Source organism: Phyllopteryx taeniolatus, chromosome 1 (genome assembly GCF_024500385.1).
Source record: "Phyllopteryx taeniolatus isolate TA_2022b chromosome 1, UOR_Ptae_1.2, whole genome shotgun sequence".
In the NCBI taxonomy this organism is placed as follows: Eukaryota; Metazoa; Chordata; class Actinopteri; order Syngnathiformes; family Syngnathidae; genus Phyllopteryx; species Phyllopteryx taeniolatus.
Window position 1 is genome coordinate 49,191,708 of NC_084502.1, and position 14,085 is coordinate 49,205,792.

A 14,085-nucleotide genomic window follows, 5' to 3' on the forward strand; every position below is an offset into this window, starting at 1 on the left:
ACATTCCAAAGGTGAACAGGTTAATTGGAAACAGGTGAGTGTCGTGATTGAGTATAAAAGGAGCATCCCTAAAAGGCTCAGTTGTTCACAAGCAAGGATGGGGTGAGGTTCACTACTTTAACGACTACGTGAGCAAATAATCCAAAAGTTTAAGAATGTTTCTCGACATACAATTGCAAGGAATTCATGGATTCCATCATTTTCAGTCCATAATGTCAAAAGATTCAGAGAATCTGGAGAAATCGCCACATAAGCGGCAAACCTGAAAGCCAACATTGAATTCCCGTGACCATCAATCCCTCAGGCGGCACTGCATTAAAAACCAGCATCATTGTATAAAGGATACTGCCACATGGGCTCAGGAACACTTCAGAAAAACATTGTCAGTTCACACAATTCCAAGTTAAGACTACCCTGCAAAGGATAAGCCATATATCAAGAACACCCAGAAAGGCCGCTGGCTTCTCTGGGTCCGAGCTCATCTGAGGTGGACTGATGCATAGTGGAATAAAAGTGTGCTGTGGTCTGACGAGTTCACATTTCAAACTGGTTTTGGAAATCATTGACGTCATGTCCTTTTGACCAAAGAGGAGAAGGACCATCCGGATTATTATTTTCGCAAGGTTCAAAAGCCAGCACCTGTGATGGTATGGGGATGTGTTAGTCCCCTCAACATGGGTAACTTGCACATCTGTGAAAGGTACATACTGGTTGTGGAGCAACATATGCTGCCATCCAAGCACGACTTTTTCAGGGACGTCTGTGCTTATTTCAGCAAGTTCCCAAACGCTTATCAAGAATTGTTAAAACAAAAGGTGATGTAACACAGTGGTAAACATGCCCCTGTCCCAGCTTTTTGAAACGAACATGTTAGAGGCATCAAATTCAAAATGAGTGAATATTTGTGAAAAAACAAACTTTATCATATTTTAAATATTCAAATTAATTAAATAACTTTAAATGTCTTGTGCCTGCGACCCTAGTGAGGATAAGCGGTACAGAAAATGGATGGATGGATGGATAAATGTCTTGTCTTTGTAGTGTATTCACTGACTATAGGTTGAAAAGGGTTTGCAAATCATTGTATTCTGTTTTTATTTATATTTTACACATTTACTTCATTGGAATTGGGGTTTGTATAAGACTGGTCAGTCCAATCTGAAACAACCTGCATGCAAATACAGTGGTGTAAAATAGTGTTTGCCCCCTTCTTGATTTCTAATTTTTTTGCACGTTTGTCAAATTTAACCCTTTTCCCATCATCAAACAAACTTAAATATTAGTCAAATACAACACAAGTAAGCACAAAATGCTGTTTTTAAATGTTTTTTTATTATGAAGGGAGAAAAAAAATCCTAACCTACATGGACCTGTGTGGAAAGAGTGGTTGCCCCCTAAACCTAATAACTGGTTGGGCCACCCTAAGCATCAACAACTGCAATCAAGCATTTGGGATAACTTGCAGTGACTCTCGAGCAGCGCTGTGGAGGAATTTTGGCCCACTCATCTTTGCAGAATTGTTGTAATTCAGCCACATTGGAGGGTTTTTGAGCATGAACCCCCCTTTTAGGTCATGCCACAGCATCTCAATAGGATTCAGGTCAGGAGTTTTACAATGCCAAAGTCTTCATTTTGTTTTTCTTCACCCATTCAGAGGTGGACTTGTTGGTGTGCTTTGGATCATTGTCCTGCTGCACAACCCATGTTTGTTTCAGGTTGAGGTCACGAACAGATGGCCGGAGATTGTCCTTCAGGATTTATTGGTAGACAGCAGAATTCATTTATCACATCAATTCTTCCAGGTCCTGAAGCAGCAAAACAGCCCCAAACCATCACCCTACGACCACCATATTTCAGTGTTGGTATGATCTTTTTCTGAAATGCGGTGTTACGTTTACGCCAGATGTAATGGGACACACACCTTGCAAAAAGTTAAACTTTTGTCTTGTCAGAACACAGAGTAGTTTCCCAAAAGTCTTGGGGATCATCAAGATGTCTTCTGGCAAAATTGAGATGAGCCTGAATGTTCTTTTCGCTCAGCAGTGGTTTTCTTCTTGGAACTCTGCCATGTAGGCTGACGAAGACGTGCTTACTGCCCAATGGCGGCGGCGGCGAACAAAAGTGTGTCTTAACTTTGTTAAAATTTATGACCACTCGCCTCAGTGCAACACTTGGAATAAGATTATATTGTGCAAAGGAGGCTTTCACGATGTGTAGCGTCTGACGTGCTCGGAGCATCAGCCTACACCGCGTGGAGCTTCAGTGAAGTCAACTCAGTCAAGTGGGCAAGTGAAATATTAAAATACGTCTATGTCAACATTGAGACAGCTAACAAGGTAAACGGTTGGTTGCACTTTTGCACTGATGGTGTTTAGCATTTATTTTAGTCTTCAAACCGACGTAAGAGCCGATAACAGGAAAAAAAAAAGCTTATCACTGAGCAAAAACTTCACCGTAACAACTTAACACTACAACGAATTGGGAATTTTGTCCCAAAATTCACTTAAATGTTGTCTCACAGTATCACAAACACTAACCTTGTACCTCATCGGTGGGTAAGGAAATCAACGTTTTATAGCATTTGGTTCCATCCATTAAAAAAAATAAAAAAATAATAATAATATATATTTTTTTTAAATCATCAGTGCCGTGTGAAGTTACTTTTCTTGCCAAAATGCAGAGTTCCGGTGCGTACCATTCAGAATAAAAGGCTATACGCTTAAAACAGGAAGTCAAGTTAAAACTTGCACATATATACCATTTGACGTGATGAAACACCCCTCCTTGAGCCGTCACCTTGTCGTGGTGGAGGGGTTTGTGTGTCCCAGTGATCCTAGGAGCTAAGTTGTCTGGGGCTTTATGCCCCGGGCAGGGTCACCCATGACAAACAGGTCCTAGGTGAGGGACCAGACAAAGCACGGCTCAAAGACCCCTAATGATGACGACAAACAATGGACTTCGTTTTCCCTTGCCCGGACGCGGGCCACCGGGGCCCCCCACTGGAGCCAGGCCTGGTGGTGGGGCTCGAAGGCGAACGCCTGGTGGCCGGGCCTGCACCCATGGGGCCCGGCTGGACACAGCCCGAAAGGGTAACGTGGGTCCCCCTTCCCATGGGCTCACCACCTGTGGGAGGGGCCATAGGGGTCGGGTGCAGTGTGAGCTGGGCGGTGGCCGAAGGCGGGGACCTTGGCGATCCGATCCCCGGCTACAGAAGCTGGCTCTAGGGACGTGGAATGTCACCTCTCTGGCAGGGAAGGAGCCCGAGCTGGTGTGTGAGGTCGAGAAGTTCCGACTCGATATAGTCGGACTCGCCTCCACACACACCTTGGGCTCTGGTACCAGTCCTCTCGAGAGGGGTTGGACTCTCTTCCACTCTGGAGTTGCCCATGGTGAGAGGCGCCGAGCAGGTGTGGGTATACTTATTGCCCCCCGGCTTGGCGCCTGTACGTTGGGGTTCACCCCGGTGGACGAGAGGGTAGCCTCCCTCCGCCTTCGGGTGGGGGGACGGGTCCTGACTGTTGTTTGTGCCTATGCACCAAACAGCAGTTCAGAGTACCCACCCTTTTTGGAGTCCTTGGAGGGGGTGCTGGAGAGCGCTCCCGCTGGGGACTCCATTGTTCTGTTGGGGGACTTCAATGCTCACGTGGGCAATGACAGTGAGACCTGGAAGGGCGCGATTGGGAGGAACGGCCCCCCCCGATCAGAACCCAAGCGGTGTTCTGTTATTGGACTTCTGTGCTCGTCAAGGATTGTCCATAACGAACACCATGTTCAAGCATAAGGGTGTCCACACGTGCACTTGGCACCAGGACACCCTAGGTCGCAGTTCGATGATCGACTTTGTGGTCGTGTCATCGGACTTGCGGCCGCATGTCTTGGACACTCTGGTGAAGAGAGGGGCGGAGCTGTCAACTGATCACCACCTGGTGGTGAGTTGGCTCCGATGGTGGGGGAAGATGCCGGTCCGACGTGGCAGGCCCAAACGTATTGTGAGGGTCTGCTGGGAACGTCTGGCAGAATCCCCTGTCAGAAGGAGTTTCAACTCCCACCTCCGACAGAACTTTGCTCATGTTCCGGGGGAGGCGGGGTACATCGAGTCCGAGTGGACCATGTTCCGCGCCTCCATTGCTGAGGCGGCCGACCGGAGCTGTGGCCGTAAGGTGGTCGGTGCCTGTCGTGGCGGCAATCCCCGAACCCGTTGGTGGACACCAACGGTGAGGGTTGCCGTCAAGCTGAAGAAGGAGTCCTATCGGGCCTTTTTGGCCTGTGGGACTCCTGAGGCAGCTGATGGGTACCGGCTGGCCAAGCGGAATGCAGCTCTGGTGGTCGCTGAAGCAAAAACCCGGGCATGGGAGGAGTTCGGTGAGGCCATGGAGAAAGACTTCCGGATGGCTTCGAGGAAATTCTGGTCCACCATCCGACGTCTCAGGAGAGGAAAGCAGTGCACCACCAACACTGTGTATAGTGGGGATGGGGCGCTGCTGACCTCGACTCGGGACGTTGTGAGTCGGTGGGGAGAATACTTCGAAGACCTCCTCAATTCCACCGACACGCCTTCCCATGGGGAAGCAGAGTGTGGGTTCTCTGAGGCGGGCTCTCCTATCTCTGGGTTTGAGGTCACCGAGGTAGTTAAAAAGCTCCTCGGTGGCAGGGCCCCGGGGGTGGATGAGATTTGCCCGGAGTTCCTAAAGGCTCTGGATGTTGTGGGGCTGTCCTGGTTGACACGCCTCTGCAACATCGCGTGGACATCGGGGACAGTGCCTCTGGATTGGCAGACTGGGGTGGTGGTCCCCCTTTTTAAGAAGGGGGACCGGAGGGTGTGTTCCAACTACAGGGGGATCACACTGCTCAGCCTCCCTGGTAAGGTCTATTCAGGGGTGCTGGAGAGGAGGGTCCGTCGGGAAGTCGAATCTCAGATTCAGGAGGAGCAGTGTGGTTTTCGTCCTGGCCGTGGACCAGTGGACCAGCTCTACACCCTCGGCAGGGTCCTCGAGGGTGCATGGGAGTTCGCCCAACCAGTCTACATGTGTTTTGTGGACTTGGAGAAGGCGTTCGACCGTGTCCCTCGGGGAGTCCTGTGGAGAGTGCTTCGGGAGTATGGGGTACCGAACCCCCTGATACGGGCTGTTCGGTCCCTGTACGACCGGAGTCAGAGTTTGGTCCGCATATCCGGCAGTAAGTCGGACTCGTTCCCGGTGAGGGTTGGACTCCGCCAAGGCTGCCCTTTGTCGCCGATTCTGTTCATAACTTTTATGGACAGAATTTCTAGGCGCAGCCGAGGCGTAGAGGGGGTCCGGTTTGGTGGCCTCAGTATTGCATCTCTGCTTTTTGCAGATGATGTGGTTCTGTTGGCTTCATCAAGCCGTGACCTCCAACTCTCATTGGAGCAGTTCGCAGCCGAGTGTGAAGCGGCTGGGATGAGAATCAGCACCTCCAAATCTGAGACCATGGTCCTCAGTCGGGAAAGGGTGGCATGCCATCTCCAGGTCGGGGATGAGATCCTGCCCCAAGTGGAGGAATTCAAGTATCTTGGGGTCTTGTTCACGAGTGAGGGAAGAATGGAACGGGAGATCGACAGGCGGATCGGTGCAGCGTCTGCAGTGATGCGGACTTTGTATCGGTCCGTTGTGGTAAAGAAAGAGCTAAGCCGAAAGGCGAAGCTCTCAATTTACCGGTCGATCTTCGTTCCTACCCACACCTATGGTCATGAGCTGTGGGTCGTGACCGAAAGAACAAGATCCCGGATACAAGCGGCCGAAATGAGTTTCCTCCGCAGGGTGTCCGGGCTCTCCCTTAGAGCTAGGGTGAGAAGCTCGGTCATCCGGGAGGATCTCAGAGTAGAGCCGCTCCTTCACATCGAGAGAAGCCAGATGAGGTGGCTGGGGCATCTGATTCGGATGCCTCCCGGACGCCTCCCTGGTGAGGTGTTCCGGGCACGTCCCACCGGGAGGAGACCCCGGGGACGACCCAGGACGCGCTGGAGAGACTACATCCTTCGGCTGGCCTGGGAACGCCTCGGCATCCCCCCGGAAGAGCTGGATGAAGTGGCTGGGGAGAGGGTAGTCTGGGCGTCCCTGCTGAAGCTACTGCCCCCGCGACCCGACCCGGATAAGTGGTAGAGAATGGATGGATGGATGGACGTGATGAAACAGTCCCAACAAACGATTTTAACAATGCTATATATAACGTATAGCTGACACATTAATGAATGAAAATTAAGTCAGTTGGGTTAGTTCCACACACGTTGCCTTTTAGTTCATAGGTTTGATATTGATACTGGTTATAAAGAAGCCAGAGTGAACTGTTCATTTTAGTCTATGCTGCGGGCTGCCAAGAAAATGGATGTTCATAATTTGGACAGCCTTTATTTAAACCGAGGAAACCTTTTTGACATTGGTCCCTAAAAGAATCGTAATCAAAAATTGCGTGGAACTGGAATCGAAATAAGGAACCGGAATCGGGACTGGAATTGCTCAAATTCAAATAATGCCCAACCCTAGTTGCACATCTTTTAACATATTGTCAAGTCGAACCTGAAGTCATCAAATTCATGACTCGAGTTTGACTCAAGTCCAAGTCATGTGACTCGAGTCCACACCTCTGGCTGTCTCACTACCATACTGCCAAGTTCGTCAATCAGAAGTGGCATATGCCTACTCATAGACAGGTGAATCATCAATTAATATTAACCTGCTCTTCATGCTTTGTCATGTTAACATGTTTTGAAATGGCTTCAGCAGAAGCAGAATGAGGTTAGTTAAATTTGAATCCCCAAGAAAGACAGCACATCAGTCATCTGGGAGTATTTTGGGTTTGATGCTGCAAATGTCAGCGATGCCAAGTGTTTTGATTTCTCTGTATTTTGTTCATATCTTCTGGTGATACAACGTAAGTCGAAAATGTTCCGGATAGGAAATCTTGCAGACTAAGTTAACCTATATCTTCCGCAGGCTATAAACCTCTCTCGCTTATATTGTTATTTTTGATGCGCAGGATGTTGTGTTAGCGCTGTTGCTACACAACGTCACATTAACATTGTATGAACAATAAATGAAGGTTAATGTAACTGCAGCAACACTACTCCTGCTTTGCAGTAGAATGTTTACATCACCCACAAATAATATTTGTATATAAAGTATTAAAAAGTTTGTCTCTTCACCCTGCTGCTTCTATCATTATATTTCCCCTTTACGCCTGTTCTCCGCTGTACGATTTTGGCGGTCTCTGGTGAAAGATGCAGAATCGTGGGGGGAAAAAAAACTGCTACCCTTTATTTCCTCTCCATTTCATTGTTGTTGTGTACACACCAGGAAGTGATCTTTTCTTTTTTGACAAGTCCCCTGCTCATATCTTCTTCCTTCCTGAACAGTGCTTGTATGTGCAGTGCCTTGAAAATGTATTTGCCAATTTCTCAAATTCTTATTTTTTTGGGATAGTTTCCTGACTTTAATGAATCCCGGCTCTGACTGTCTGCTGTCGAAATGTCCTTAGGCGAGACCCTCAATCCTATTGCCTCCAGGTCGGCATTGTAAATGAGAAACTGCACTTCTACACTTGTCACTTACTGTATGTGTGGATACATGCATGTGGCGTATGCAGTGGACACATCGGCAAAAATCCCGGACAGCACCCCTCTCACCACCCATCGACAATTTAGCCCAAAAATTAAGTATGCCAGTTATTGGATAATGATCATCTGTGCTGGGTGCACAGGTCTATGTATTTCTTCCTTTATTTATTTTTTCGGGGAGGAGGATGCGTGGGTGGGGGGTTGGTTTGGGGGGGGGGGGGGGGGGGGGGCGGTTGGATACCATCAGGGTTAGATAAAGTTTCATATATATTTTGCTCACATGGTGTTTTCCTTTTTTCTATTCAAGATAGTCTTCACTTTGGTCATTTTTCTTCTATCTGCAAGCGTTATAATCGTATTTGGGTTTCGGTGCCTGGAGGAGGTTTCCCCGCACTCATCATGTTTATTCACCGGCACTTATACAAAGCCAAACAATGGCGTTATCTTCCCTGCTAAGCAGTGAGTGTTCCATGTTGTTCAGTAGATTTAGTGTAAAGAGGATTATTATTATGACTGGCCGTGCATTTGGTACCTGGGCCTTCTGTCGGGACTTAACCCGACTTATTCTGCCTCTTTATACCACCACATCGCAATTATAGAAACCAGCAATACTATACAAAATGCAGCACACACCTGTGCCTTGTGTTAGCTGGAAAAGTTCAGAATTAACACTAATAACATGACTAAAGCAAAAAATTTAAAGAAAATACAGTACTCTACTCACCAGAAGTGCTGATTATGTAGTGTAGTAAAATGTGCAGATTACTATAGATGTGTTTTGGGTGTCAAACTTGGAGGGGGAAAAAAAAGAAAAAGGACTTTATATTCCCCAGCAAGTTGGCCCTTGGCCCCCCTCTGGAGCCAGGCCTGGAGGTGGGGCTCGAAGACGAGAGCCTGGTGGGCGGGCCTGCACCCATGGGGCCCGGCCGGGCACAGCCCGAAAGGGTAACGTGGGTCCCCCTTCCCATTGGCTCACCACCTGTGGGAGGGGCCATAGGGGTCGGGTGCAATGCGAGCTGGGCGATCCACGGCTACAGAAGCTGACTCTAGGGACGTGGAATGTCACCTCTCTTCCACTCTGGAGTTGCCCACGGTGAGAGGCGCCGAGCAGGTGTGGGTATACTTATTGCTCCCCGGCTCGGCGCCTGTACGTTGGGGTTCACCCCGGTGGACGAGAGTGTAGCCTCCCTCCGCCTTCGGGTGGGGGGACGGGTCCTGACTGTTGTTTGTGCCTATGCACCAAACACCAGTTCAGAGTACCCACCCTTTTTGGAGTCCTTGGAGGGGGTGCTGGAGAGCGCTCCCGCTGGGGACTCCATCGTTCTACTGGGGGACTTCAATGCTCACGTGGGCAATGACAGTGAGACCTGGAAGGGCGTGATTGGGTGGAACGGCCCCCCCGATCAGAACCCGAGCGGTGTTCTGTTATTGGACTTCTGTGCTCGTCACGGATTGCTCAAGCATAAGGGTCTCCACACGTGCACTTGGCACCAGGACACCCTAGGTCGCAGTTCGATGATCGACTTTGTGGTCATGTCATCAGACTTGCGGCCGCATGTCTTGGACACTCGGGTAAAGAGAGGGGCGGAGCTGTCAACTGATCACCACCTGGTGGTGAGTTGGCTCCGATGGTGGGGGAAGATGCCGGTCCGACGTGGCAGGCCCAAACGTATTGTGAGGGTCTGCTGGGAACGTCTGGCGGAAGAGAAGGAGTTTCAACTCCCACCTCCGACAGAACTTTGCTCATGTTCCGGGGGAGGCGGGTGACATCGAGTCCGAGTGGACCATGTTCCGCGCCTCCATTGCTGAGGCGGCCGACCGGAGTTGTGGCCGTAAGGTGGTCGGTGCCTGTCGTGGCGGCAATCCCCGAACCCGTTGGTGGATACCAATGGTGAGGGATGCCGTCAAGCTGAAGAAGGAGTCCTATCGGGCCTTTTTGGCCTGTGGGACTCCTGAGGCAGCTGATGGGTACCCGCTGGCCAAGTGGAATGCAGCTTTGGTGGTCGCTGAAGCAAAAACTCGGGCATGGGAGGAGTTCGGTGAGGCCATGGAGAAAGACTTCCGGACGGCTTAGAGGAAATTCTGGTCCACCATCCGACGTCTCAGGAGGGGAAAGCAGTGCACCATCAACACTGTGTATAGTGGGGATGGGGCGCTGCTGACCTCGACTCGGGACGTTGTGAGCCGGTGGGGAGAATACTTCGAAGACCTCCTCAATTCCACCGACACGCCTTCCCATGAGGGAGTCTGGGTTCTCTGAGGCGGGCTCTCCTATCGCTGGGGTTGAGGTCACCGAGGTGGTTTAAAAGCTCCTCTGTGGCAGGGCGCCGGGGGTGGATGAGATTCGCCTGGAGTTCCTCAAGGCTCTGGATGTTGTAGGGCTGTCCTGGTTGACACGCCTCTGCAACATCGCGTGGACATCGGGGACAGTGCCTCTGGGGTGGTGGTCCCCCTTTTTAAGAAGGGGGACCGGAGGGTGTGTTCCAACTACAGGGGGATCACACTCCTCAGCCTCCCTAGTAAGGTCTATTCAGGGGTGCTGGAGAGGAGGGTCCGTCGGGAAGTTGAATCTCAGATTCAGGAGGAGCAGTGTGGTTTTCGTCCTGGCCTTGGAACAGTGGACCAGCTCTACACCCTTGGCAGGGTCCTCGAGGGTGCATGGGAGTTCGCCCAACCAGTCTACATGTGTTTTGTGGTCTTGGAGAAGGCGTTCGACCGTGTCCCTCGGGTGGTCCTGTGGGGGTGTGCTTCAGGAGTATGGGGTACCGAACCCCCTGATACGGGCTGTTCGGTCCCTGTACGACCGGAGTCAGAGTTTGGTCCGCATATCCGACAGTAAGTCGGACTCATTTCCGGTGAGGGTTGGACTCCGCCAAGGCTGCCCTTTGTCACCGATTCTGTTCATAACTTTTATGGACAGAATTTCTAGGCGCAGCCGAGGTGTAGAGGGGGTCCGGTTTGGTGGCCTCAGTATTGCATCTCTGCTTTTTGCAGATGATGTGGTTCTGTTGGCTTCATCAAGCCGTGACCTCCAACTCTCATTGGAGCAGTTCGCAGCCGAGTGTGAAGCGGCTGGGATGAGAATCGGCACCTCAGATTTGGAGGTGCCATGGTCCTCAGTCGGAAAAGGGTGGCGTGCCATCTCCAGGTCGGGGATGAGATCCTGCCCCAAGTGGAGGAGTTCAAGTATCTTGGGGTCTTGTTCACGAGTGAGGGAAGAATGGAACGGGAGATCGACAGGCGGATCGGTGCAGCGTCTGCAGTGATGCGGACTTTGTATCGATCTGTTGTGGTAAAGAAGGAGCTAAGCCGAAAGGCGAAGCTCTCTTTACCGGTCGATCTATGTTCCTACCCTCACCTATGGTCACGAGCTGTGGGTCGTGACCGAAAGAACGAGATCCCGGATATAAGCGGCCGAAATGAGTTTCCTCTGCAGGGTGTCTGGGCTCTCCCTTAGAGATAGGGTGAGAAGCTCGGTTATCCGGGAGGATCTCAGAGTAGAGCCGTTGCTCCTTCACATCGAGAGGAGCCAGATGAGGTGGCTGGGGCATCTGATTCGGATGCCTCCCAGACGCCTCCCCGGTGAGGTGTTTCCTTGCACGTCCCACCGGGAGGAGACCCCGGAGACGACCCAGGACACGCTGGAGAGACTACGTCTCTCGGCTGGCCTGGGAACGCCTCGGGATCCCCCCGGAAGAAATGGATGAAGTGGCTGGGGTAAGGGAAGTCTGGGAGTCCCTGCTAAAGCTACTGCCCCCGCGACCCGACCTCGGATAAGCGGTAGAAGATGGATGGATGGATAGTTGGCCCTTTGAGACGAATTTGAAATCTGATTGGTTAAAGAAATGGTCCCATTGCTAATAAAGTTTAAATTACATCAGCTAGCACAATTTATTCTGATGGTCTGGGCAGATTAGATTGATATGGCGGCACAAAGAGGCTGAACTCTTGATTGGACAAAAAAAGTAACATCCACATAAAAGAACTGTAAGCAGTGCATGGAAGAGAAACTAAATTAATTTAAACAATTGCACGGAACAAAGAATTAGGTTGTCAATGTAGGTCAATGCTGCTTATAGTGTTTAGGACAGCAGAGAAAGCCTTGAAGTCTCAGCGCCCCTTGCACAATGGTCATTGCACCGGTCTATTGCAATATTAATCATTCGAACTGCTGAAAGTGCTAGAGGACTCTGCATCTTTTTGCACGATTGTTTTTTGTCAATGTCTCTGTCTCCAAAGTGTTCTGTAAATTGACTGTCTGTTGTACTAGAGCGGCTCCAACTACCGGAGACAAATTCCTTGTGTGTTTTGGACATACTTGGTAAATAAAGATGATTCTGATTCTGATGACCCTGACCACCCACTAATTTTATGACTCCTCTCCACCCTGGCAAATATAGGAGCGCAAGGAGTGTTTTCACGACAGAGGGTCTCAATCTGCTTGATGTGTGTGTGTGCGTGTGTGTGTGTGCTTCTACTGAAAATTTGGTGCAGCAATAAGGATACAAATATAACAGTGTGGCGTCGCTGTCCTCTCTCCTAGGTGACATCACACAGAAAGGCTTTGAGAAGAAGAGAGCCAAGCTGCTGGCTTCCTGTTTGCCCAGTAAGACCACCCTCCATTCTTATTTCAGCTTCATGTTCTTTGTGACTCTGTTCTTTTCATTAAGTTTATACATGTACACTTGAGTATATTTCGATCCCCATGTATACACTCAAGTGTACCTTGCTGTGCTTTGTAAAAACAGGAATCTCACTGTCCTGCGAAACTGTTGTCCAATTTCGCCACCGTTATCTCTGATATCGTAGCACACTCTAGCGGTCATCATTAGTACTGCACACAAGAAACCGCAATGGGATTCCACTTTCCACTGTTACGCAGTTCCCCGGTATTTAAAGTGATCCATATCTAATAATATTGTGGTTGTGCACAAGAAATCTACACAGGTGTCAACATCTGGCAGGGACAGCACAAAAAAAAAGGTCAGCCCATGTATCTCCAACTGCTTTTTTATTGTACTACATACAGTCCTGCTCACCATTATTGGCACCCATGAAGTTTTAAGTACTAAATGTGGAATATCTACTGAAGAAAATGAATCAAGTGAAACAACATTTTTCTATCGGGAACTTGTGTTTGATACAAAAGAGCAAATGATAAACAACATTTAATGGACAGATGAAACAAAAATAGAGCATTTTGGCTATGCACACAAACAGTATGTTTACAGAAACCGCAATGAAGGCTTTCAGGAAAAATCTGAAAGCTGAAATCTGCCATTGGGGAAAATGTTCAAGAGCTTGAACAAATTGCAAAGGAAGAGTGGGAGAAAACACCACTTGAAAAAAAGCTTATAGATGGATACAAGAAACGTTGGGAGGCTGTCAACGCTGCCAAAGGGTGTGCAACCAAATATTAAGGAGGGGTGCCAATAATGGTGAGCACGACTGAACATGCTTTCGGGGGCTGTGGAGTGCAGCTTAGCAGTGCTTTGCAGCCTTCCCACCTTATCCCCACCAGCCTTTCATGTCCTCCAATTCTAATGCACTCCACTACACTACGGGCCACACGTACAAGTTGCAGGGACAATGATTGGCAGTCGGTGACCTAGGTCCTCATGTACAAAAAGTGCGTATGCACAAAAACGTGGCGTCTGTTCTTTTTCACGACAAAGTTCAGATGTATCGAGTGACCGTGGAAATGTGCGGTGCCTCACACCAACTGCATGGCTGGCGTACGCACGTTTCTGCAGCTTTTGGTGCTTTGGCGACATATAGAGGTGATGCTGGTAAACTGTTTTCATAAATCTGCACATCAGAGAGACATGAACAATTAGCACTGATGAACAATTCATGCCTGGCAACATTTGATTTCAACAATGCAATTGAGGCAAGGATTCATTTGTTAACCAGTGTATTTAATGAACCACTGATATTTGTGAGGACACCTATTAATTGATCAAGTCGATCATTTATGCCGCCTATTGCCCTCACAATCGCTTCGTGACTCCAGCACATGCACTGAGAAAAAAAATTCCTTCGAATTTACTTCATTTGAACATGTACATCGGTTGCACATGATTAAAATGTGTTTAAATTGACATAATTTACCCCTCTTCTCCTAAAAAAAAAACATGACTTTTTTTCAGCGTGCATGTCCACTCCTGTGTATTAAAATAAATGGAGTAATCAAAAAGTAGTCAAAGTTTTTGATATCCTCTTTGATATGCTTATGTGCTTCTATTTGAATTCAAAAGATTGATGACAAATACCACACATACAACATTTGCGCATGAAACTTTAACTCACAGGGCTGAGTGTAGGTTACTGTATGAACACATTTTTTATGAGTTATAAAAATACATGGTATTAACCTTGTGGTGTGATCATAGTCAGCCACGTCCTCCCATCACCCCTGAGTAAGCAGCTTCACTCATGATCGCAGCGATTCTCTCCTTGAACGGGGTGAGGCCCTCCGCACCGGTTCTTCCCCCTTTTCTTGGCCACACTTTGGC

At 49.1% G+C, this 14,085-nt stretch overlaps 1 protein-coding gene across 4 annotated transcripts in view; it reads left to right on the forward strand.

Moving 5' to 3' along the window:
• The window catches only part of dip2ba (disco-interacting protein 2 homolog Ba), an 89,181-nt gene that overhangs the window by 24,651 nt on the left and 50,445 nt on the right, over positions 1-14,085 (forward strand). For all 4 annotated transcript variants that reach the window (XM_061747372.1, XM_061747392.1, XM_061747382.1 and 1 more), the window contains exon 2: positions 12,114-12,176. In XM_061747372.1, coding sequence (XP_061603356.1) covers positions 12,114-12,176 — 63 coding nt within the window. The remainder of the gene's footprint in view (positions 1-12,113; positions 12,177-14,085) is intronic.